Consider the following 24,448-nt stretch of genomic DNA (forward strand, 5'->3'; position numbering starts at 1 on the left):
GCTTTCTTCACTTCCTACTGTACCTGCATGCTTACTTTCAGTGACTGATGTACAAGGACACCCAGATCTCGTTGTACTTCCCCTTTTCCTAACTTGACACCATTCAGATAATAATCTGCCTTCCTGTTCTTGCCACCAAAGTGGATAACCTTACATTTATCCACATTAAGCTGCATCTACCATGCATCTGCCCACACACCCAAACTGTCCAAGTCACCCTGCATCCTCATAGCATCCTCCTCACAGTTCACACTGCCACCCAGCTTTGTGCCATCTGCACATCTTCTAATGTTACTTTTAATCCCTTCATCTAAATCATTAATGTATATTGTAAATTGCTGCGGTCCCAGCACCGAGCCTTGCGGTACTCCATTAGTCACTGCCTGCCATTCTGAAAGTGACCCTTTAATCCTATTCTTTGTTTCCTGTCTGCCAACCAATTATCTATCCGTCAGTACCGTACCCCCAATGCCATGGGCTCTAATTTTGCCTTCAAATCTCCTATGTGGGACCTTATCAAAGGCTTTCCGAAAGACCAGGTATACTACAATCACTGGCTCACCCTTGTCCATTTTCCTAGTTACATCCTCAAAAAATTCCAGAAGATTATTCAAGCATAATTTCCCCTTTGTAAATCAATACTGACTTGGACCGATCCTGTTACTGCTATTCAAATGTGCCGCTATTTCATCTTTTATAATTGACTCCAGCATCTTCCCCACCACCGATGTCAGGCTAACAGGTCTATAATTTCATGTTTTCTCTCTCCCTCCTTTCTTAAAAAGTGGGATAACATTAGGTACCCTCCAATCCACAGGAACTGATCCTGAATCTATAGAACATTGGAAATTGATCACCAATGCGTCCACAATTTTTAGAGCCACCTCCTTAAGTACCTTGGGATGCAGACCATCAGGCCCTGGGGATTTATCAGCCTTCAATCCCATCAGTCTACCCAACACCATTTCCTGCCTAATGTGAATTTCCTTCAGTACCTCCGTCACCCTAGGCCTCTGGCCACTAGTACATCTGGGAGATTGTTTGTGTCTTCCTTATTGAAGACTGATCCAAAGTATCTGTTTTAGGACCATCGACCACCGTTCCACTAACTTTATAATAGGTTCCCATGTTCCAGAGGAAATAGGTTGAAGGTGAAGGGGAAAAGATTTAATAGGAATCTGAGGGGTAACTATTTGACACAAAGGGTGGTGGATGTATGGAACATGTTACCAGGAAGTAGTTGAGGCGGGGACTATCCCAACATTTAAGATTCAAGTTAGACAGGTACATGGTTAAGACAGGTTTGGTGGGATATGGACCAAATGCTGGCAGATGGGTCGAGTGTAGCTGGAACATGTTGGCTGCTATGGGCAAATTGGGCCAAATGGTCTGTTTCTACACTGTATCACTCTATGACTCTAGGTATGGATAAGGACAGGGGTGGTCCACAGGTTGAAGTTCTAAATTGGAGCAAGGTCAACTGATGATATTAGGTCAGAACTTGCAATATATGTTTGAAGTAGTTTGATTTGCAGGCAAAGACACAACAAAAGTGGAATCTTTTAAAAGTATCAGATTGAGAGTTCAAGATATGCATGCTTCTGTTAGAGGGAAGAGCAAGTATGAGTTGGGAACCCTGGATGACAAAATAAATTGAAGCTCTGGTTAGGAAAACAAAGGAAATTTATCCCTGGAGGAGTGTAGGAGATCCAAAAGGTTTACTGTAAATTAAAGGAAAAAAAATGTAACTAGAGATATACTCAAGTACTGAAGTGGTCATCTATGTGTGGAGTCGCAGGAGATGAGCATGGTCCTCAATGAATATTTCTCCTCAGTTTTAACATGGAGAAAGATTTGAAGACATGCATTTGGAAAGACACAAATTGATTAAGGATAGTCAATGTAGTTGTATGCATGGGAAATCATGTCGCGCTAATTTGAATTAATTTTTTGAAGAAGTAACCAAGAAATTTAATGGGATGAGATGACGGCTATAGTCGTAATCTTTTAGCAAGGCCTTTGTCCACATGATAGACAATTCTGGAAGGTTAGCTTGACTGGCATCCAAGGACAGTTAGCCAAGCGGAAGTAGAATTCATTTCATGATAGAAAATACAGGGTTTTGACTGAAAGTTGTTTTTTCAACTGGAGGCTGTGACTGCAGGTGTGTCTCAGGACTCATTGCTGTATGTAACTTATAACACAATTTGGATGAGAATGTACAAGGCATGATTAGTAAGTTTGCAGATAACACTCAAAATTGGTGGTGTCATAGGCAGTGAAAATGGTTATCAAAAATTACAACAGGATCTTTATCAGCTAGGCAAGTGACTGATGAATGGAAACTGAGTTGAATTCAGATAAATGGACTATTTAATTTAGGTCAAACTGGGGGAGGACCTTCACAGTGAATGGATTCCTGTATAGAAACATAGAAATTAGGTGCAGGAGTAGGCCATTCGGCCCTTCGAGCCTGCACCGCCATTCAATATGATCATGGCTGATCATCCAACTCAGTATCCCGTACCTGCCTTCTCTCCATACCCTCTGATCCCCTTAGCCACAAGGGCCACATCTAACTCCCTCTTAAATATAGCCAATGAACTGGCCTCGACTACTCTCTGTGGCAGGGAGTTCCAGAGATTCACCACTCTCTGTGTGAAAAATGTTCTTCTCATCTCGGTTTTAAAGGATTTCCCCCTTATCCTTAAGCTGTGACCCCTTGTCCTGGACTTCCCCAACATCGGGAGCAATCTTCCTGCATCTAGCCTGTCCAACCCCTTAAGAATTTTGTAAGTTTCTATAAGATCCCCTCTCAATCTCCTAAATTCTAGAGAGTATAAACCAAGTCTATCCAGTCTTTCTTCATAAGACAGTCCTGACATCCCAGGAATCAGTCTGGTGAACCTTCTCTGCACTCCCTCTATGGCAATAATGTCCTTCCTCAGATTTGGAGACCAAAACTGTACGCCATGTATGTCATTCCCTGAAAGTGGTGTTGCAGGTAGATAAAGTTTTGAAGAAGACTTTTAATAGGCTTTCCTTCATCAGTCAGGGAACTGAGTATAGCAGTTGGGACATTATGTTACAGTTGTTCAAGACACTGGTGAAGTCACACGTGGAGCATTGTGTTCAGTTTTGGTTAGTCTGCTACAGGAAATATGCCATTATGCTGGAAAGAGTGCAGAGAAGATTTATGTTGCCAGAACTCGAGGGTCTGAGATAAGGGGAGAAATTGGGACTTCATTCCTTGGAGGCTGAGGAGATATTTTAGAGGATAATATATATGTATAAAATCATGAAATAGACAAGGTAAATCTGTTTCAGAGTGTAGGGGAATCAAAAACTAGAAGTTATAAGTTGATGATGAGAGGGGAAAGATTTATTAGGAACCTGAGAGGCAACGTTTTCGTACAGAGGGTTGTAGGTCTATGGAATGATCTGCCAAAGAAAGTAGTAAAGTCAGGTATAATAACAACATTTACATGACATTTGGAGAAGTACATGGATAGTACGGATAAATTGGCTGTGATATCTTGGTTATCATAGATGTGTTGGACCAAAGGGAATGTTTCTGTGCTGTATGACTCTATGATTCTAACTATAATATTGCCTCATCTATTGGTGAAAATGTCATACTTCTTGTACTTGGATTTCATGATTTCAACAAACCTCAGGTTGTTTTCTTACCGTTAATTCCTCTGTAAGACTGAAATAATAAAAGACTAATTTGCTCATGTTCTTGGTTTCAATGAATCCCATTCATTTTCAACTCTCACAAAATTAAAAGGCACTTTGATTTTTGCACTGATACCCAATTTTTCCAAAGCTTTGTGCAAAATTATATTTATCTCAATAAACTCCTCCAACCTTACAATACTTCAGGATAATTACTTTCCTGCAATTCAGACTGTCCAAACTGTAATTGGTCCAGCACCAGTGACTCTATTCTCAGGTCCAAAAATTATAAGCTCTTAATTTCCATCAGCTGCATGGAGGCGCAGCAGTAGGGTTGCTACCTTACAGTGCTTTCAGCGCCAGAAACCCTGGTTTGATCCCGACTATGGCTGCTGTCTGCATGGAGTTTGAACGTTCTCCGCGTGTTAACGTGGGTTTTCTCCGAGATCTTCGGTTTCCTCCCATACTCCAAAGATATACAGGAATGTAGGTTAATTGGCTTGGTTTATGTGTAAAATTTCCCTAGTGCGTGCAGGATAATGTAAATATGTGCGGATCACTGGTCGGTGCAGACTCGGTGGGCTAAAGGGCTAATTTCCGTGATTTATCTCTAAACTAAACTTGGACCTCTCCGAACCTTTTGTACTTTTTAAAGACTCTCCTGGATGCCAATACCTTTGATCAAGCTTTTGGTAATCTTCCTTAATATCTCCTTCTATTAAATGTATCTAGTGCACCTCATGCAAAAATAACCTTGGCATATTTTTATGTCTTTGATTATTCACATTTTTGTCATGGCAATTGGTCCATGTTCATTGTATTCATCAAACTATGAATAAATAAATGAAAAATATATCGGTAAAATGTTGTCTTTGTTCATCTTCCATGTTCTACATGAAATTCCAATTATGGAACAAAAATGTATGACATGTAAAATGAACAATAACTTTCTCTTCCTGCGTATATCTAAATAATTAAATTAATTAACCAAACTGCAACGGATAAAATCCATCAAATGTGTAGGAAACACAAACTAACTGTGCGTTACATTGTCTTATCTTATCACTATTAAAACTCTGATCTTGGGCCTGTGCGTGTGCATTAGATTAGATTAGATTAGATTATTTAATGACCACACAGTCAAGCTGGTGGAATTCAGGTTCAGTACAGGATGTTACAAGGTAGGCTGATTCCCGTCAAACATAACACAAAACACAACATCATACAATATACAGTACATGCATGGGGAGGATATGTGCTGTTGTCATAGTGTGTTCAGAATTCGGATTGCGTGTGGGTAAGAACTGTTTTTAAATCGAGATGTCTTGGCGGGCAGTGAGCTGTAGCGCCTTCCTGATGGCAGCAGGTGGAAGATGTGGTGAGCTGGGTGGGAGGGATCAGAGATGATTTTCTTCACCCTTGACACGGACCGTTTGTGATGGAGTGATTCTATTGATGGAAGGGGAGTGCTGATGATTTTGGATGCTTTGTTAACTATGCGCTGTAATTTATTACGGGACTGAACCAGACTGTAATTGATGAAGTGAGCATGCTTTGGATGATGGCTGTGTAGAATCGGATTAGGAGGTGTTTCCTTACTCTAAACTTCTTGAGCTGGCGGAGGAAGAAGAGTCTTTGGTTGGCTTTTTTGTAGATGTGATTTGAATTGATTTTCCATTTGAGGTTATTGCTTATGTGAGTGCCAAGGAATTTGAATGAGTCAGTGGTGGATATGGGTTCGCCTGAGATAAGTAGGGGGGTCTTGGGTTGTGCCTTACGTCTGAGATCAATGATGAGTTCGTGTGTTTTTGATGTATTGAGTAAGAGGTTATTATCTGTGCACCAAGGGACTGCTCTGTGTGTTTGAGTGCGGTATTCTGTTTCATTATTGTTCGAGATGAGACCTATGATGGTTGTGTCATCTGCGTATTTATATATTTTAACTGAACTATACTGGGATGTGAATTGGTTTGTGTAGAGTGAGAATAACCAGGGTGACAAGACGCAGCCCTGAGGGGCTCCTGTGCTGAGGTGCAGGGGGTGAGATATGGTGTTATGTATCTTCACCCTCTGTTGTCTGTTGCAAAGGAAGCTGTAGATCCAGTGACAGATGCAGGGGTCAATGTTCATGACATCTTCAAATTGACGCACTAACGGTAAAAAAAATTACATATTCCGATAGAGATTTATCCCGTGGAGTCCAAAATCGCCTTACCTGCAAAATACATGCATTATTTCTCGAGTTATTAATGAAAATTAATCAAAGATCAGACACATGGTTTTTCCAGTAGAAATCATTTCTCAGAGCTTCCAACACACTTCGATACAAAGTTGCAAGACAGGAACTCTGGCAGGAACACTGAACTTTACAGCTCAATGGCATCTCACAGCAAGTGCACATTTGCAACAATGTCGCCATCATAGCTCCTGGCAGGACAGGAGGGGGAAATTCAATTGGTATTGCAATTATGAAGATGGTATTGGGATGTCTTTTTCAACTCTAGTGCTGGGGGAAGCTCACGAGCTATGATCTTGGCAGAGGATTGCTCGAATCTTACCTTTGGCAATGGGTTGAGTTGGAGGAGCATGCCTCCCACAGGGGCTACGTGTAGGGGACGGGTGCGTTCAGGAGCAGACCCAACAGGTCAGTAATTAGTCTAGTAACTAATAAAACTATGATTGTGTGTGTGTGTGTGTGTGTGTGTGTGTGTGTGTGTGTGTGTGTGTGTGTGTGTGTGTGTGTGTGTGTGTGTGTGTGTGTGTGTGTGTGTGTGTGATCTCATCTGATCGGTGGAATAGTACAAAAGTTATGAAGGTTTAAAAATCATAACCAACCATCCATTCCGGCACCCACGGCAGCGAGGAGAATAAAGCTGAAGGAGTGAGCAGAGTGTGTTGAGCGAGTGCGTGGAGAGAGCAGTGTGCGGGGAGAGAGCAGTGTGCGGGGAGAGAGCAGCGTGCGGGGAGAGAGCAGCGTGTGGGCTGCTTCTGTGGTGACCAGCACGACGAGCTGGTGAGTTAAACAGGGAACTGGAGTCCAGGTCCGGTTCCATTTGAGTGGAACCAGAGCCGGACCGGGAGCCATTGAGTGAGGCCGAAAGCTGAAGGTGCGGGGTGAGCAGAGTGTGGGGTGACCAGAGTGCGAGCTGCGTCTGCGGCGACCAACCCTCCCATACACCCCTCTCCTCCCTCCCACCTTCCCCACCCGACGGTCTTCCCACCCCACCTCCACCACCTTGCCCACACACACACCCACTCCCCTCCTCCCACAGTGCACCGGCCTCCCCTTCTCTCTTCGACACATGAAGAGGAGGGGGTGGGGAGTGCTGGGGGATGAGGGGAAATGAGCTGCGCCTGCGCAGTTAGGGGCTATGGGTGAGTGGTGGAATATTGCTTTGGGGGACGGGTTGCATTGGGGGAACAGGTGAGTGATGAAATATTGTGTTGGTGAATGGGTTGTGTTGGGGGAACCAAGCCTCCCATGTGACTGGGAACCAACGGGTCTCACTTAGTCTAGTACTACCTCTAAAAAACAGAGTATAACAGAAGAACTCAACATTTCTGGCAGTATCTCTAGGGAGGTAAACAGAATGAATGCTTCATATATTTTATGTCAGATGTATCCCTATTCTGAAGGAAAACCATCAACATGAAGCATTAATTTGGTTCATGTCTCCTCAGATACCGTCAGACCCTTTGGATATGTTCAGGAGTTGTGGTTATAATTTCAGATTTTCTATTGATCTTTTCAGTACAACACCTAGTAAGTTAACCATATAGCATTGAAGGTAACTAACAATCTGTCGTTTCAAACAACAAACAATGCTTTCACTTCTAATAGATTCTAATATGGTTAAAGCACAAACATTAAAGCAGCTAAATCATTGTCAGCCTATGCTGTGTAACATTGCTGCACATAATTATAACTTTATCACTGTTTTTCTTCAAAGTTTGATAAGTAGTATTGTTCAGAGAATAATTCAGCATTGAATAATGATCAGACTTTTTTTTGCTGTATATGGTTGCAGATGTTGTAGAAGATCGTAACTCCAATACATAAATGTAACTTCATGAAATATAGGCTCTAGTGGTGAAATATTACACCTGCCTACCTCAATTACAGACGTACCATATATCAACATAGACAGATGAAAATAGTATTGTTTCAACTCAGTAAAAAAAACTCCTCTCCTTGAGCAAAAATGCTACATGAAATATAATATAACCAGCAGAGAAATTAACCCAAAAAATTTGCCAGGATAAAATTTGAATCCTTAGTCATACTGTCAGAAATACATTCATAAAATGTATGTTCTCAGCCATTGCATTTTGCCCAGGATGTCTAGCCCAGGGAAGGAAAATAAAAACATAAGGCCGATTTCCAGTTCCAATCATTAAGCCACAACTGCAGACGATGTGTATATTGGTTAATATAAGCATAGCACATCTGTAATTCCAACTACTTATTTGAAATTTTAAGTTTACTAATGAGTGCCCGCGTGGGAGAAACAGATACCTTTGGATATATGATGGTGTATTTATAGGAACAGATTTACAGAAAAAAAAGTTGAAAGGGAGAAGAATGTTCACCTTGCTCCCATCCAAAAATATTATAGGACTTGAGAAGCATCAAAGCTATAAGCACAGGAATAAACATGAAATCAAAATTGGAAACAGTGTCACCTCTCCATCACTTTCACATAATAGGTGTTAGTTTCACCTCAGTATTTGACATATTGTATGCCCCTTTACAAGAGGCTTTGGAGAGGGTGCAGAAGAGGTTTACCAGAATGCTCCTGGATTAGAGCCTATTAGCTATAAGAAGCGCAAGACAGACACCATTGTGCAGATGCCAAGAAGTGTGTTCAGCCCCGGCTGAACAACTTCTAATCTTGTGTGTGGACTCGATAAGAAGAAGAAGAAGCTATAAGAAAGGTTGAACAAACTTGGATTGTTTCCTTTGGAATGCCAGGGGATGAGGGGAGACCTATTAGCAGTTTATACAATTATGAGAGGCAGAGATAGGGTTGACAGTCAGAACCTTTTTTGCCTGGATGGAAATATTAAGGATTAGAGAATATAGCTTTAAGGTTAAAGGGGCAAAGTTCAAAGATGATTTATTTTTACAACAAGAATGGTGGGTACCTGGGTTGGTGGTGGTGGCAGATATGAGAGTGGAATTTAAGAGACTTTTGTATAGGAATATGGATATGCAGGAAATGGAAGCATATGGATAACGTGCAGGCAGAGGAGATTAGTTTAACTTCACATCATGTTCGAAATCAATATTGTGGGACAAAGGGCTTTTTCCTGTGCTCTACTGACCTATATTGTTCTATCACATCTGTACTGAAGAATAAGTATTTAGAATTTGCAATCGCAAACTCTTGTTCACAGAAATCGAACATCTCCTTGCACTGCTCAATGCAACTCTGACACATTAGTTCCATATTTCTGACCATTCTTCCAAGCCTTTCATAAATGTACAAGATGCAAACCCAGATATACACCATAAAAATATGCCATTATATATTACATGATATTGAACAGATGCCACTGAAAGGTCCTGGATATTAGTTCTGTACATGAGGTGAAGTATTAATAAATGGGTCAAATGATGGACAACAGTATGGCTTCTCATAGATGATTATATTGGAATGGAAACTCACGATGAAGGTATCTTCTGTGCAATATAAAACATTGACCAGAGTTTTTCAACAAATACATTTCTTCTTCCTTATAGCCCTGTCCCATGGTGCGAGTTCATTCCAAGAACTCTCCCGAGTTTGCCCTGATTCGAACTCGGAGATTTACGGTACTCAGGGCTCTCGTGGACATTTTTCAACGTGTTGAAAAATCTTCACGAGTCTTCATAGAAACATAGAAACATAGAAATTAGGTGCAGGAGTAGGCCATTCGGCCCTTCGAGCCTGCACCGCCATTCAATATGACCATGGCTGATCATCCAACTCAGTATCCCGTACCTGCCTTCTCTCCATACCCTCTGATCCCTTTAGCCACAAGGGCCACATCTAACTCCCTCTTAAATATAGCCAATGAACTGGCCTCAACTACCCTCTGTGGCAGAGAGTTCCAGAGATTCACCACTCTCTGTGTGAAAAAAGTTTTTCTCATCTCGGTTTTAAAGGATTTCCCCCTTATCCTTAAGCTGTGACCTGGACTTCCCCAACATCGGGAACAATCTTCCTGCATCTAGCCTGTCCAACCCCTTAACTGTCTTTCCGTGCTTACCTGCCATTAGCAAGTCTTCCTGAGTACCTGCCGTTAGCATTATGAGCTGCTAAGGGACATCCCTGAGCTCCGACGTACCCGCTACGTTCATTCCAAGAGTTTGATTTTTTTTCAAACTCGGGAGAGGGCATCCCCTTTCCCATCAGAACTGCCCCCTCCATCGACTCTTTTAAGTCAAGACTAAAGACTTATCTATACTCCCAAGCCTTTCCTGACGTCCTCTGAGTGAGGGCTACATGTATATATGTATGTAGTTTGTTTTGTTGTGCTATTCTTATAACAAATGTAAAGCACTTTGGCCAACGAGAGTTGTTTTTTAAATGTGCTATATAAATAAATGTGACTTGACTTGACTTGACTTGAGAGCTCTTGGAATGAACTCGCAACATGGGACAGGGCTATAAGTTTTATTCAATCTTAGATGCTGTTTTCCCTCTCATTTATTTAATTCCCTCACAAGGTCTGTACTTCACAGTCAATGCCTGCATTGCAGTAAATGTTTACATAGATGCATGGTGAATGGGTTAAAATCTGGGTAATTGTTTCTATTTTTCATTAAGGACACTTGGCAGATAGCTATATTAAAGAAAGAGAAGAGAGAAATGAAATAGATCAACAAAAATGACAATGAAGAATTAATCACTCTTTTACAAAACAAGCTTTAAATTATAGAGTAATAGTCATGCGGTAGAAAAAGTGGCACATCAGCCCAACTTGCCACGCAACTACACCTGTCCCACCTGCCCATGTTTGTCCCATATCCCTCTAACCCTTTCCTATCCACATACTTCTCCAAGTGCCTTTTAAATGTAGTTATGGTACCTGCCTCAACTACTTCCTCTGGCAGTTGGTTCCAGTTCCAGTGTGAAAAAGTTGTGATTAAATCATTCCCATCTCACCATAAACCTATGTGCCCTAGTTCTGATTCTGGGTAAAAGACTGTGCGTTTATTACCCTTCCATTTCCCTCATTATCTTATACACCCATATAAGATCATCCCTCATCCTCTGGCACTCCAAGGAATAAAGTCCAAGCCTGCACAACATCGCCCTTTAGCTGAGGCCCTCATGTCCTGGCAACATCCTTGTAAATCTTCTCTGGACTGTTTCCAGCTTAACAACATCCATCCTTTAGCAGGGCGACTCACCTGTGTCTAATGATAATTAATAAGCTAGGGCACCTACAATTTCTTCTTTAGCTTCCCACAGTATCCACCGATATATCGGATCAGGACTGAGAGATTTACCCACCTTCATATGCCTTTTGACTTCAAGCATCTCTTCGAACATTAGACCAATTGTCCTCAAGACATCTCCATTAATTGTCCGAAGTTCCCCAGTCTTCATGTCTTTTTCCATGGTAAAAACAGGGGAAAATACTAATTGAGGACCTTACCTATCTCCAGTGTCTCTACACAGATATGATCATTTTGGTTTCTAATGGGCCCCATTCCCTCTCAATTCACTCTCCGTCCCTTAATGAAATTCCCTTGCTTTGGAATTTCATTATTATTACCTGCCATAGCTATCTTCTACACCCTTTTTGCCCACATTATTTCCTTCTTAAGTATATTTCTCAGTTCCTGATCCTCCTCTAGGGATATACTTAATCCCAGTTGTCTTTTCCTGTCCAATGTCTCCTTTTTCTTGATCAAAGCCTCAATTTCCCTCATCAACCAGGCTTCCTTACTCCCACCTACCTTGGTCTTCATTTCAACAAGAACATGCATGCCCTGACCACTTGTCATCACACTTTTAAAAGCATCCCACTTTCTAGATGTTCATTTGCCTGCAAACAATCTTCTCCCATCAACTTTAGCAAGTTCCCATCGAATACCATCAAATTTGACCTTGCCCCAATTCTGAATTTTAACTTGTGGGTACACTCTATCTATTTTACAGCTAATAGTACAGTGGTTGCTGGTTCCAAAAGGCTCTCTCATGAACACTTCAGTCACTTGACCTTTCCAATTTCCTAAGAGTAGATCAAGCTTTACCCTCTCCCATGTAGGCACTTCTACATATTGCAAGAAGAAACGTTCCTGATCACATTTAACAAATTCCACCCTGTCTAACCCTTTGGCACTCTGACAATTCCAACTCATATTGGGAAGATAAATATCCTACTTTGACAACCTTATTAGTCTTACAGCTGCCTGGAATATATGCTTGACAAATTCCCATACACTATTTGATGGCATATAGAACACTTCCAACAAGGTGATCCCCTTTTTTATTTCTGTGCTCCACCCATATAGCCTCACTATATGAACAATTAGTAATGTCATCTCAGACTAGTGCCATGAAATTCTCCTTATTTAGCTGTTGGTGCTAAAGGAATCAATGGATATTGGGAAAAAGCAGGAATGGGGTTGTGATTTTACATGATCATATTGAATGGCAGTGCTGGCTCAAAGGGCAGAATGGCCTACTCCTGCCCCTATATTTTTTCTATGTTTCTAATAAATAAAGCAACACCCATCCTCTTTTACCACCACTCCTGTCTTGTTTGTAGCTGCTACATACTGCATCATTCTGCCAGTCTTGTCCCTCTCTTAGCCAGGTTTCCGTAACTTGACAACATTCCAGTCGTACATGCCTATCCAAGCCCTGAATTGGTCCAACTTACCATTTCAGGCTTCTTGCATTAAAATAGCTGCAATTCAATCCAACAGTCCTCCCTTGCTCCCTGCTAGGCTCCTGCCTATTCTGTCCGCTGAACTTTATTTTATCAGCTTCAATGCTGACTTCTTGCTCTCACCTTTCTCAGTCCTCCATTGGATCCCATTCCCTTGCCAATCTAGTAAACTCACACATACAACACTAGCAAACCTGCCTACCCGGTTATTGATTCCCCTCCAGTTCAGGTGCAATTCATTCCTCTTGTACATGTTACTTCTGCCCCAGAAAAGAACCCAATTAGCAATGTTACAAAATTTTGAGATTTTAAAAATCAAGTCTTTAATTTATCCCATCAGATAAAGCATTAAAAAAAGTTTAATTTGACACATAATTCACTTTCATATCTTCAGTATTAAAAATGTTATGGCCATTTTCATACTCAGAAATTGGCATCTTGTTCCCTATTGCTTTTTCATTGACTTAACACAAAAGCTGTGATCGAGAACATTTAAAAGCCGATAACTTTCTTAATATTTAAGGGAACTGAAATTAAATTTTCAGTTATTATATATTGAAGCATTCTGAAACAAATTTGAAACAATCTTACTTAGATGACTTGAAATTAAAGCATATAATTAGTTAGTTACCTAATTGTAGCTAATTACAAAATGCAATTACTAGATCTAAACATCTATCCATTTCTTAAGAATAGATTAACATTTTTAAATAGCCTAAGTGTCCAAATAACATTCACACAAGAATTCAGAATATAACATAATTTTTAAATCTCTTTGTCATGGGTTTATAGGCCAAATGGAAGGAATTTAATGTTTAATACCTGTAAATTAATGGCCATTTAAATCAGCTTGCGAGTGGGATTTTCTGGAATGGGGCCATTTGGAACGTTCAGGGTGCAGTGAATTTAGTCCCCCATATCGGCAGCAAATACACTGCCGGTTCTTCGGGGGGAAAAATCACCGTTTCGCAACTTAAAATGTGAATTAAATACATCTTAAGAAACACTTTTATACATAAAAATAAACTACTTTCTTTTACCTGGTCCTCCATAAAATGGTGGTGTTGTGGATAATGAAGTAGATTTTTAAAGTCTACAGAGAGATTTAGGCCATTTGGAAGAGTGGGCTGAAAGATGGCAGATGGAGTTTAATGCTGATAAGTGTGAGGTGCTACATCTTGGCAGGACAAATCAAAATAGGACGTGCATGGTAAATGGTAGTGAGTTGCGGAATGCAGTTGAACATAGGGATCTAGGAATAACTGTGCACAGTTCCCTGAAGGTGGAATCTCATGTAGATAGGGTGGTAAAGAAAGCTTTTGGTGTGCTGGCCTTTATAAATCAGAGCATTGAATATAGAAGTTGGGATGTAATGTTAAAATTGTACAAGGCATTGGTGAGGCAAATTCTGGAGTATGGTGTACAATTTTGGTTGCCTAATTATAGGAAAGATGTCAACAAAATAGAGAGAGTACAGAGGCGATTTACTAGAATGTTGCCTGGGTTTCAGCAACTAAGTTACAGAGAAAGGTTGAACAAGTTAGATCTTTATTCTTTGGAGCGCAGAAGGTTAAGGGGGACTTGATAGAGGTCTTTAAAACGATGAGAGGGACAGACAGAGTTGACGTGGATAAGCTTTTCCCATTGAGAGTAGGGAAGATTCAAACAAGAGGACATGACTTGAGAATTAAGGGACAGAAGTTTAGGGGTAACATGAGGGGGAACTTCTTTACTCAGAGAGTGGTAGCTGTGTGGAATGAGCTTCCAGTGGAAGAGGCAGGTTCGATTATATAATTTAAAAATAAATTGGATAGGTATATGGGCGGGAAAGGAATGGAGGGTTATGGTCTGAGTGCAGCTAGATGGGACTAAGGGAGAATAAGTGTGCGGCACGGACTAGAAGGGCCGAGTTGGCCTGTTTCCGTGCTGTAATTGTTTTATGGTTATATGGTTATGGTTATAAAATCCGTCCCAGTTGTCGGCATTGACGGCTTCCGAAGCTGATTTTAAAATCATTCCAGCGATTAACTTGTCGGGTGATTTTTTTTTAAAAACACACAGAACGGCCGTAGGAATGATTCTTTAGCAACATCTTGCACTCCAACAAATATAATTCAGGACCAGGTCGGGAAAAAAACCCCGTTTTAACCCCCCCCCCCCCCCCCCCCTCAAAGGCGCCAAAATCGCGCACACGGCCAGTGGCAGAATTGCAGCGCCGCTGAAGGTAAGTATTGTAACATACCTATCCCAATGGTAAAAAAATCTGAATCCTTGTCCCCTGCACCAACTCCTCAGCCACACATTCATCTATCCAATCTTCCTTGTCCTACATTGCTAAAACTTGGCACTGAAAGTAATCTGGGAATTACTACCCTGGGGGGTCCTGCTTTTTAACCCTTTGTCTGACGCCCTATATTCATTTTTTAGGATGTCATCCCCTTTCCTACCTTTGTCAATTGTACCAACATGCACAGCGACTTCTGGCTGCTCATCCCACTCCTTGAAAATGCAGCTGCTCTGAGATCCTAGATCCTGGCACTGTCGATGCAACACACCATCCTGGAGTCTCGATTGCTGCCACAAAAACATCTGTCTGCCCCTCCACAATAGCGGACGAGACTCCCACCACTATGACTCTACCTGATATTACTTTTCACCACTCGGAGCCTCGGAGCCAAGCTCAGCGCCACAGATCTGATTGCTACAGCTGCTCACCTATGATGGGTCATCTACCTTAGTAGTATCTAGGTTGCACCTGCTTTGAAGTGGAATAGCCACAAGGGTCACCTACACTTTCTGCCAACTCTCTTTTTTTGTGGTCAACTTCTTCCTGGACCTCGGGCGTAACCACATCACTATAACTCCTATCTAAGAACCTTTCATTCTCCTGGATGGTCCTGAGGATGTTCAGCTGCAGCTACAGTTTCCCAATGCAATCTGTAATGATCTGCACCTGGACACATTTCCCACCAGTACAGTTATCAGGGACACCAGCAGTTTTTCTGATTTACCACATCCTGCAGGAGTAACATTTCATCATTCTACCTGCCGTCGATACTGCACTAAAACCAAGAGGTGAAAAAATGCACAACAATCACACACAAAAAACACGAGACTGTACCTTTACCTCTTGTTTCCATCTGCTCAGCCTCCTCACCGAAACCTCTAGAGCCGAAGCCTCACATCATCCCTCAACACACCACATACCTTCCACACAGCCTCTCTCCAAGCACATCTCTCAAGAGAGCATTGTGCTGCATCTTGCCTTCTTTTTAATGGCTGCTCAATTAGCCATTTTGATCACACAACCAATCCAGCAGCCGCCTTTTGAAATCTCACACTGACAATAGACAATAGACAATAGGCGCAGGAGTCGGCCATTTGGCCCTTTGAGCCAGCACCGCCATTCAACATGATCATGGCTGATCATCCCCAATCAGTACCCTGTTCCTGCCTTTTCCCCATATCCCCTGACTCTGCTATTTTTAAGAGCCCTATCAAACTCTCTCTTGAAAGCATCCAGAGAACCCGCATCCACCGCCCTCTGAGGCAGAGAATTCCACAGATTCACCACTCTCTGTGAGAAAAAGTGTTTCCTTGTCTCAGTTCTAAATGGCTTACTCCTTATTCTTAAACTGTGGCCCCTGGTTCTGGACTCCCCCAACATCGGGAACATGTTTCCTGCCTCTAGTGTGTCCAAACCCTTAACAATTTTACATGTTTCAATGAGATCTCCTCTCATCCTTCCATACTCCAGAGTGTACAAGCCCAGCTGCTCCATTCTCTCAGCATATGACTGAGTCCCGCCATCCCGGGAATTAACCTTGTAAACCTACGCTGCACTCCCTCAATAGCAAGAATGTCCTTGCTGCCCTGACACTGAAATAGACTCACTCAACCAACCCAATGGCTGTCCATATAATTATTTTAGTGCAGTCTTATTTCAATATGTGAAGCATTCCATGTCTACTTGAAATTTCAAAACCAGATCAGGAGAAAATATAATTTAATTGTTTGAATTCAAATTGTAAACTGTTTATTATAATAGTGACATATGACAGATTATATCTGAGGGAATTTTCAGCTTTGATTCCTGCCAAAATTCAGGACCTTATTTCCTAGTTATTAGATTATTCCTCTAAATCAATCAGTCTTTTGTGAAATAGCATCAAACTTAAACAATCTTTCACAAATGTAACAGTTAGTTAATTGAAGTGAATGTTTCACTTTTGCTGAATACAACAACCTGATCTGGGTTGCTGAGTACAACAACCTGATTGAAACAGAATCACAAAGTTGAGCAATAAGGTCTGTAAACAACCTGCACAACCCTAATCATACCTCAGCAATGGAACACAATGGACAACCTCTTTGACTTCCATGTCCTTGATTTCTCATTTTGTTTTGCACTCATCTCTTGTTTTTGCACAGTCTTTCATTCCACTGACTTGTAGAACTTGTGTAATCTATGTACAATTTATGTACAGAGAATATTCTTGGGTGTTATATGTTATCTGTCTATGCGCCTGTGACGCTGCTGCTGAGAGATTTTCATTGTACCTGTACCTCACTGTCCATGCGCATATGACATTAAACGTCAATCTTATTGAAACAACATCATAGTGCTGAACAACAATGTTGAGAAATTCAACTGAAAAAAAAATCACAATATTTTCCAGCAACATGCAATTGAAAATTATTATTTCCATGAGTGAAATAGGGTAATACCCATTTCCGGTAGCTTGGCATAATTCTGAATTTATGGCCAGCCACCATATGCCATGAATCAGCATGTAATCCATTTTTGCACCTGCACTTGACATAACAACTGCAGCTCACCTCTCCCAGCCAACAATCACTTCCCATTTGATTGCTCTGTCCCTTGGCACATCACAGCAACCGGTAAAACCTGGGCTTCCATCACTCAGCTCTCTCACGCAACATTTCCTGCTCCAACCCTGTCAGTTATCTTGGTCTCCTCGTCCTCAAACTCACACAGCCAACAATGGTCTATCGGGTTTCTGATGCTCCTTTCTATGCCACAGTCACAATCTTATGGCAAACTCCAGATGACAGCCCTCATGCCCAGATACTACGCTCCAAAGAAGTTGGCCATTGGCCACAGCCGAAATAGTTTCTGGTCAGTTTCATCTGTGTCATCCCTTATTTCTCGGTCTAAATCTATTACACCACCTGTTTTATGTCCGCAACATGCATTCTGGGAAATAGCAGTGCTTAATATATTCAACAATATTCCACCCTGTTGAATTATGCACACACTGTTTGTAGATGTGCCATAATGTATAGTTGTGATGTGTCAAGAAAAAAGTACATGAATATAACATGCTAAAATGTACTAACAGTTTATCGTTACCTAAATATATTAATGTTACCACTAACATTTTCATTTGACTTTGGCTATGCTAGGCAAAACTTGTGTCAAACAAATTTGCACCCATCTTACAGACACTTAATTTCGGCTTTAAAGCTTTGCCAAAAGTAAAATAAGGAAAACTAAATCAATGGTCAAGTCACATCGCTTTTCCAACTACACAAGCTCAAAATGAAGAAATTAGGATAATTAATTTGCTAATTAATGCAGACAGTATAAATAAAATGATATAAGGATAATATTGATTAGTGCAGGTTGCCATCCTTGAGGTCAACGGATGAAAATGAGATGAGATAAATAACAACTGGCGATCTCTTCTGGCAGACGATGAAGATGAAAGAACACTCACAAATAAATTCACTGCATGTGCTCATATCAAATTATCAATAGGTCTGATCTGATAATAATCCAAGGATAAATATGAAATGTAAACCTAAAGTTGAAATATCAGTCAATTTCATTTGCACAAAATCACCTTTGTATTCTGTGAAAATAGAGATACCAATATATTAAAGGCATCATATTTCAATGAATCCTTTAAAGTCGCTGAGCTAAATTTATTTATTTTTACAGATCAGTAAGTACTTCAGCTTGCAATAAATGAAGAGTTGATAAACTGGATCCGTCAACTCAGTTTGTGCAGTTAGTTCATCTATGGAGGGAAATGATTAAATGTTTCCATCAACACTGGCTTAGGAAGTGGAATATTACCAAGGGATGCCAGATCATAAATGGTTTCCCAGCACTTGCCATTGTAAGCATAATGTTCATCTTCCTGCAGCACATAAGGAATGTATCAATAAGGGGTCCTGGGCAATTAACACTGATGAAGCAAACCAAATGGCCTTCCGATCTTCTTTGGAATGCTACCTTTGTCCAATCCCACCCTCCTTTTTGGTACCCATGATTTTCAATCCTTCGCTCATTCAGTTAAGTTTGAAAATAATTTGAGGTATAATGATATTCCTCACACATTCAGAATGATAATGGAAAATAATTGGCCTCCACAAAACAGCATGCCAGTCAGCAGTCAATACCTCAGGAGTGCTCTGAAAAAAGATGAGCTGAGAAGAGGAACCACATTGAATTGAAACAACATAATTTAATGTTAACCATTAAAAAATAACATGAACTACTAAATGTTTACCCTTTAAACAATAATCTGTTGAAGAAAATGTAGACATTCTTTAAAATAAATTGCTATATTTATATAAATATAAATCAATATAAATATAATCAAGTCACCTTTTCAAGACTGAAACTGACAGTGTGATTTCAAAACAAAGTGTTCAAAATTGTGATATGTGCATTGAAATGAATAAATTCCCTAAATTAATCATGTTAAGCATCATATGTTTGATGCAACCAAAATGTAGTTACTCATCCAAGAAACAATGTGTGTATTGGTGACTGGAAGCTCTTTTGATTTATTATGCTACAATAACAATTAACGGTTGCAAGTGCTTTTAAAATAATGGTAAGGACTTATTTGATAAGTCTGATAGTTATTGGGTGTCTCTTGGTTATCTTGAGAAGCAATTGTGGCCAAACTTCTGGAACTGTTACATATTTTGTTGTGCTGCTGCACGTAAGAATTTCATTGTTCTATCTGGGACATATGACAATAAAACACTCTAGAACTGCAAATAACAAATTACAAAGATACCTCAGAGAAAAGTCAATGGGTTAATACGTCTGTATGGGATTACAGACAGACTACGTGTGGTTAGAAAAGCCCTCTTCTTGAAATTCATTCATGAACCAATGGGGTTAGTACCACAATCCAGTAGCTTTGTGGTCATTTTAGTCAAAACCATTATTTTAATTTCCAGCTTTTTGAAACTGAATTCAATTGTGCAGTTTGCTTGTCTATCCAATAACATAACCAAAGTGCTGCTATACTGGAACATCAGATAACATAATAAATGAGCATCATATGCTCTATGGATTTCTCATTGCGCTGATTGAGTATTAGAGTCAAAACAGAAGTTACTAATTATTGAAGATGTGTATTCAATGAACACAATATTCAATCATTTCAGCTGTGTACTTACTTTCTATAATTACTCTTCTGCCGGTCCAGTCATCATTGATAAGCTGGATATTTCCAAAATGAACATCGCTTGTAAATATCCGGTTGGTCCCCCTTGTATTTCTCCGGTAATCAAAAGCCAATGCAATCACATTTTTGAAGTATTCCGGTTTCTCATATGGTTTAATTGGAGGATTTAAATTTGTTTCATCCGTGAGATGGATGCTCTTTAATATTGTTCGCTCTGAATAGAGCAAGTATCCATCATAGTCACGGCAGCTCACTGAATCCTCAGCAAGTACACTGTATGAACATCCGCAGGTCTTCTGACCTTTTCCACGATATAAACAAAGCTGCTGGCATCCACCGTTATTCTTTGTACAAATGTTGGTACCTGTCAGGATGCAGTTTTCAATTGTTAAATCATCAATATCCGTTAATGAGCTTCGACTGATACAACGCATGCAGCAGGAAAAAAAAGGGTTTAAATCCAGGACTTCCAATTTTACTAGAATTAGGTATGACTCAATGCATACAAATATTTGATACATTTGATTTTATACATCAATATTTTATTTGCATTCCCCAAGCAGTGGGAAGCAAAATTAATTGTTTTTAAATTGGAGTAGATGTGTGTGAAACTTGCTTTTCATTTGGCAGACCTGGTGTGCACTTAATTTCAATTAAGGTGGGTGATGTTGCCCCAGTGTTCCCACTCCACATGATAATCTTGGATTTCCTGCAGGTTTTGTTAGCTTGCTTAATCTCAACAACATGGTCAGCACAATGTGTTCAGCTTGGAAAGCTCAGGTTTGTCAAACTATTTATGAAACGTGATGAGGCACAAAATATATACTTAAATATGTCCTTCTTTCCAAACAACCACATTTACTTTTTATTCATATTATTGCCTTTAAGATTCCAAGTGTGGGATGCAATATTCAAAGACCAGGCTGCATACGCTGAAAGCTGAATTTCAATTAATGCTTATCTAAAATGGAGAAATTTATGCTTCAACATGGAGAAAAGGAAAGGGAAAAGCTACAGTATCCCTTCTGTACAGGAGCTTGTGGGAGTCCTTGGACTTCTTCAAAATATTTTTCTTTACTCTTTTGTTGAAGGTCTTGCTTATTCTGCCAATCAGTTGCATCCCTGCTTTATTCTGTCACACAGCCACAGAGGTTGCTCCTCCAAGAGTCCAGTTATACCAGAATTAGGACTGCAGTAGAGGATTGTACATACAATTCTGAGAGACATAGATGGGGTAGACAGTCAGAACCTTTTTGCCAGGGTAAAAATATCAAACACCAAAGGGCATAACTATAAGGTGAGAGGGGGGAAGTTTAATGGAGATATGCGGGGCAACTATTTTTTCACAGAGAGTGGTGGGGGCCTGGAATGCATTGCCAGGTGTGGTGGTGGAGGCAGATGAGATTGTGGTATTTAGGAGACTTTTAGAGAGAAATATGGAAGTGCAATGAATAGAGGAATATAGATCATGAACAGGCAGATGAGATCATTTTAACCTGGCATCATGTTTGGCACAAACATTGCTGATCGGAGGGCCAGCGGGCCTATCCTGTGCTGTACTGTGCTATGTTCTGTGTTATATGTATTAAATTAACATAACTGTATTAGTTAAACCAGGAGGCTCCTTACCCTACTATTTGGTGATTCCTCATATGCCTGCAGAAATTTGTTGGTTAAAATTGTAAAATCTTGTAAAGGATCTGAACAATTCTTCCTGCCTACAAACTCATCTTTTGCTGTGAAACAACAGTTGAAAATGTACCTCATCTTTAGGTTCCCTGCCTTCTACCACTATAATGGATCCTACAAAGCCTACATGTGCAGCTGAATCTCAGAGTGCATTTCTTGACACAATATTTGGCTAAATAAATGCTTTCATTTGAGGAGTTTTAGGCAAAGGATGAAACGCTAAGAAAAGTATTTACTGGTTGTGTGGTCAAAGCAGTTTGCATTCCTAAAGTTGATTATTGATAATGGAGCTACAGGCTATTGTCAGATAATTCCATTTGGAGATTCAAAGCAGAAAGATGAAGTTGGGTAAACCATTTAGGACTGAGATGAAGAAAAACAACTGGATGTAAACTTTATTTTAAGATTAACCAAATTCATCTTAATCATATGCTAAGAAGAAACGTAGAAAATTATCTCAAAGACATCCATCATTTGGTATATGTCAGTATCAAAACCAGGCACTACTGCAATTTTTTTTTGCTCGCACTGTAGTTTATGACAAAGCTCTCCAGAGTTTGACTGATGTTAAATATATAGAATTGCCATTAATATAATAAATATTGTTTTTCTTTAAAATGTATATTTATATAATTCAATAGTCATTTATATTTAAATAGGTCCTTTATATCTCAACATTTTCTGTTGATTGATGCTGATGGACTTAGAAACATAGAAACTTAGAAAAATAGGTGGAGTAGGCTATTCGGCTCTTTGAGCCAGCACTATCATTCAATATGATCATGGCTGATCATCTAAAAACAGTACCTTGTTTCTGCTTTCCCCCCCCATATCCCTTTGGCCCTAAATGCTATATCTAACTCTCTCTTGAAAACATCCAATGAATTGGGCTCCACTGCCTTCTCACAGTGAATTCCACAGATTCACAACTCTCTGGGTGAAAATGTTTCTCCACATCTCAGTCGCAAATGTCCTACCCTACTTCATCTTTGTGCTTTGAATCTCCAAATGGAATTATCTGACAACAGTCTGTAGATCATATTATCAATAATCAACTTTAGCAATGCAAACTCCTTCGACCACACAACCAGTAAATACGTTTCTCAGAAGAAAACATGTGTATAGTAAACTCAGTTTTGTGATCTGTGATTATATAATAGTTCACAGATTAGATACTTTGGAATGCCAGCCAAACAAATAGTAAAGAGATCTGAAAAAAAGAGAAGCCATATTATTTATAACTGGAAGTTTATCCAGATACCTTTCTGGGTATGTGATTTAATTGCATTGAAATGTTGCATCAAAATATTAGTTGATGCCTCAAATCCCTCAAATAAACTCAGTTTGCCCTTCAAAATACTTTTCATCTACCAAAGTTAAAAAATCCACTAAATGTAATTTTGTCTGTTTTGTTGTTAAATTATTTAACTTTGTATAGTGAGTCTTAATACAAAAGTATTTAAACAAAAATGAATGTACCTATTTCCCTGGCTCGGTTAAACACTTTCACACCCTTCAGGTTGACTCCGAGATGTGTTCTCATGGTCACAGCATCTACAGCATTGTTCTTGTATCCTCTTTTGATGGATCCATTGGCATGTGCCCTGTTGAAGGTTAATGTACTCAATTAGCAGGATTATCATAATCAACTCGGAAAGAAAGCATAGGAACGTACACCCGTGCTCGGCATTTTGTGGTAGCCACAAATATCAAAGATTTGATATGGTTTACTCCGGAACTCTTATCCATTCAAGATTTTCAATGTGACCTTGCATTTTGAATCCTAAACACTTATGGGAAAAATAAATTACCTGTCAGACCAGAAAATGTAAACTCCAAAGACTGCAACTGAAAACATATCCATGTTGTTGCCTGACAGCACAATCTCTCGGTTTTCTCCTGTTTCAAGGTCAATTCTTTCTATCTTGTCTGTGCGGGCATCACACCAATATAATTTACTTTCCTGAGGATCAATCACAGAGTAGATATCAGATGACGTTTATTGAGTAGCTTGAGGCATCTTAATTTAAAAATATATATATACAACCCAAGGAAGGAATAACTTCCTAAAATGTAATTGAAGAAAATATTATTGACATTCTTTGGATCAAATCTGTGAACAAACCTCATAGTCTATTGATATCCCATTTGGCCAAGCAATGCTGGAGCTCACGAGGACAATTCGTTCCGATCCATCCAAACGTGCTCTCCCAATGCAAGGCGTCTGTCCCCATTCTGTCCAGAACATTAACCTATTTTCAAAGATTTAAAAAAAATGCTGAGCATAAAATATGTGTATTATTAGAAATATCTCCATGCAATAAATTAAAAATCATGGAACATTGTCATAAATCTTCAGTGGATTTTATATAAAATGACTTGTGCAATACAAACTGCCATTTTTTCTAATAGCTTTAATATCTTGGGTGGGACAAGTATACCTTTAGCAAAGGATACACATTCATTTTTATCATAATTACCTCTAAATGCAATCCAACTATAACATTATAAATCTTTTGAAACTGCTGTATACTAAAGTGAAAAATAGCTTGAACTAAATGATCAATAAGGGTCTACTGAGATTCATTTCAGGGGTAAATAATAGAGAGTTACCCACGTAAAAAGTTTACCTGTATCAAGCTTACAATACACATAAAATATATATTTTTAAATATAGATTGACATTAGTTAAGGAGATAACAGGTGCAATGAAAGTGAAAGGTGAGTTCTTTACAAAC

General features: G+C 39.7%; 1 protein-coding gene across 1 annotated transcript in view; it reads right to left on the bottom strand.

Moving 5' to 3' along the window:
• Window positions 1-24,448, bottom strand: part of lrp1b (LDL receptor related protein 1B) — a 1,292,371-nt gene that overhangs the window by 358,474 nt on the left and 909,449 nt on the right. The window contains exons 38-41 of the mRNA XM_033023505.1: window positions 23,836-23,962; window positions 23,522-23,673; window positions 23,190-23,314; window positions 20,014-20,385 (exon numbers count right to left, since the gene is read on the bottom strand). Of these exons, the coding sequence (XP_032879396.1) occupies window positions 20,014-20,385; window positions 23,190-23,314; window positions 23,522-23,673; window positions 23,836-23,962 (776 nt within the window). The remainder of the gene's footprint in view (window positions 1-20,013; window positions 20,386-23,189; window positions 23,315-23,521; window positions 23,674-23,835; window positions 23,963-24,448) is intronic.

The sequence above is a fragment of the Amblyraja radiata genome, chromosome 7, assembly GCF_010909765.2.
Source record: "Amblyraja radiata isolate CabotCenter1 chromosome 7, sAmbRad1.1.pri, whole genome shotgun sequence".
NCBI classification, from domain to species: domain Eukaryota; kingdom Metazoa; phylum Chordata; class Chondrichthyes; order Rajiformes; family Rajidae; genus Amblyraja; species Amblyraja radiata.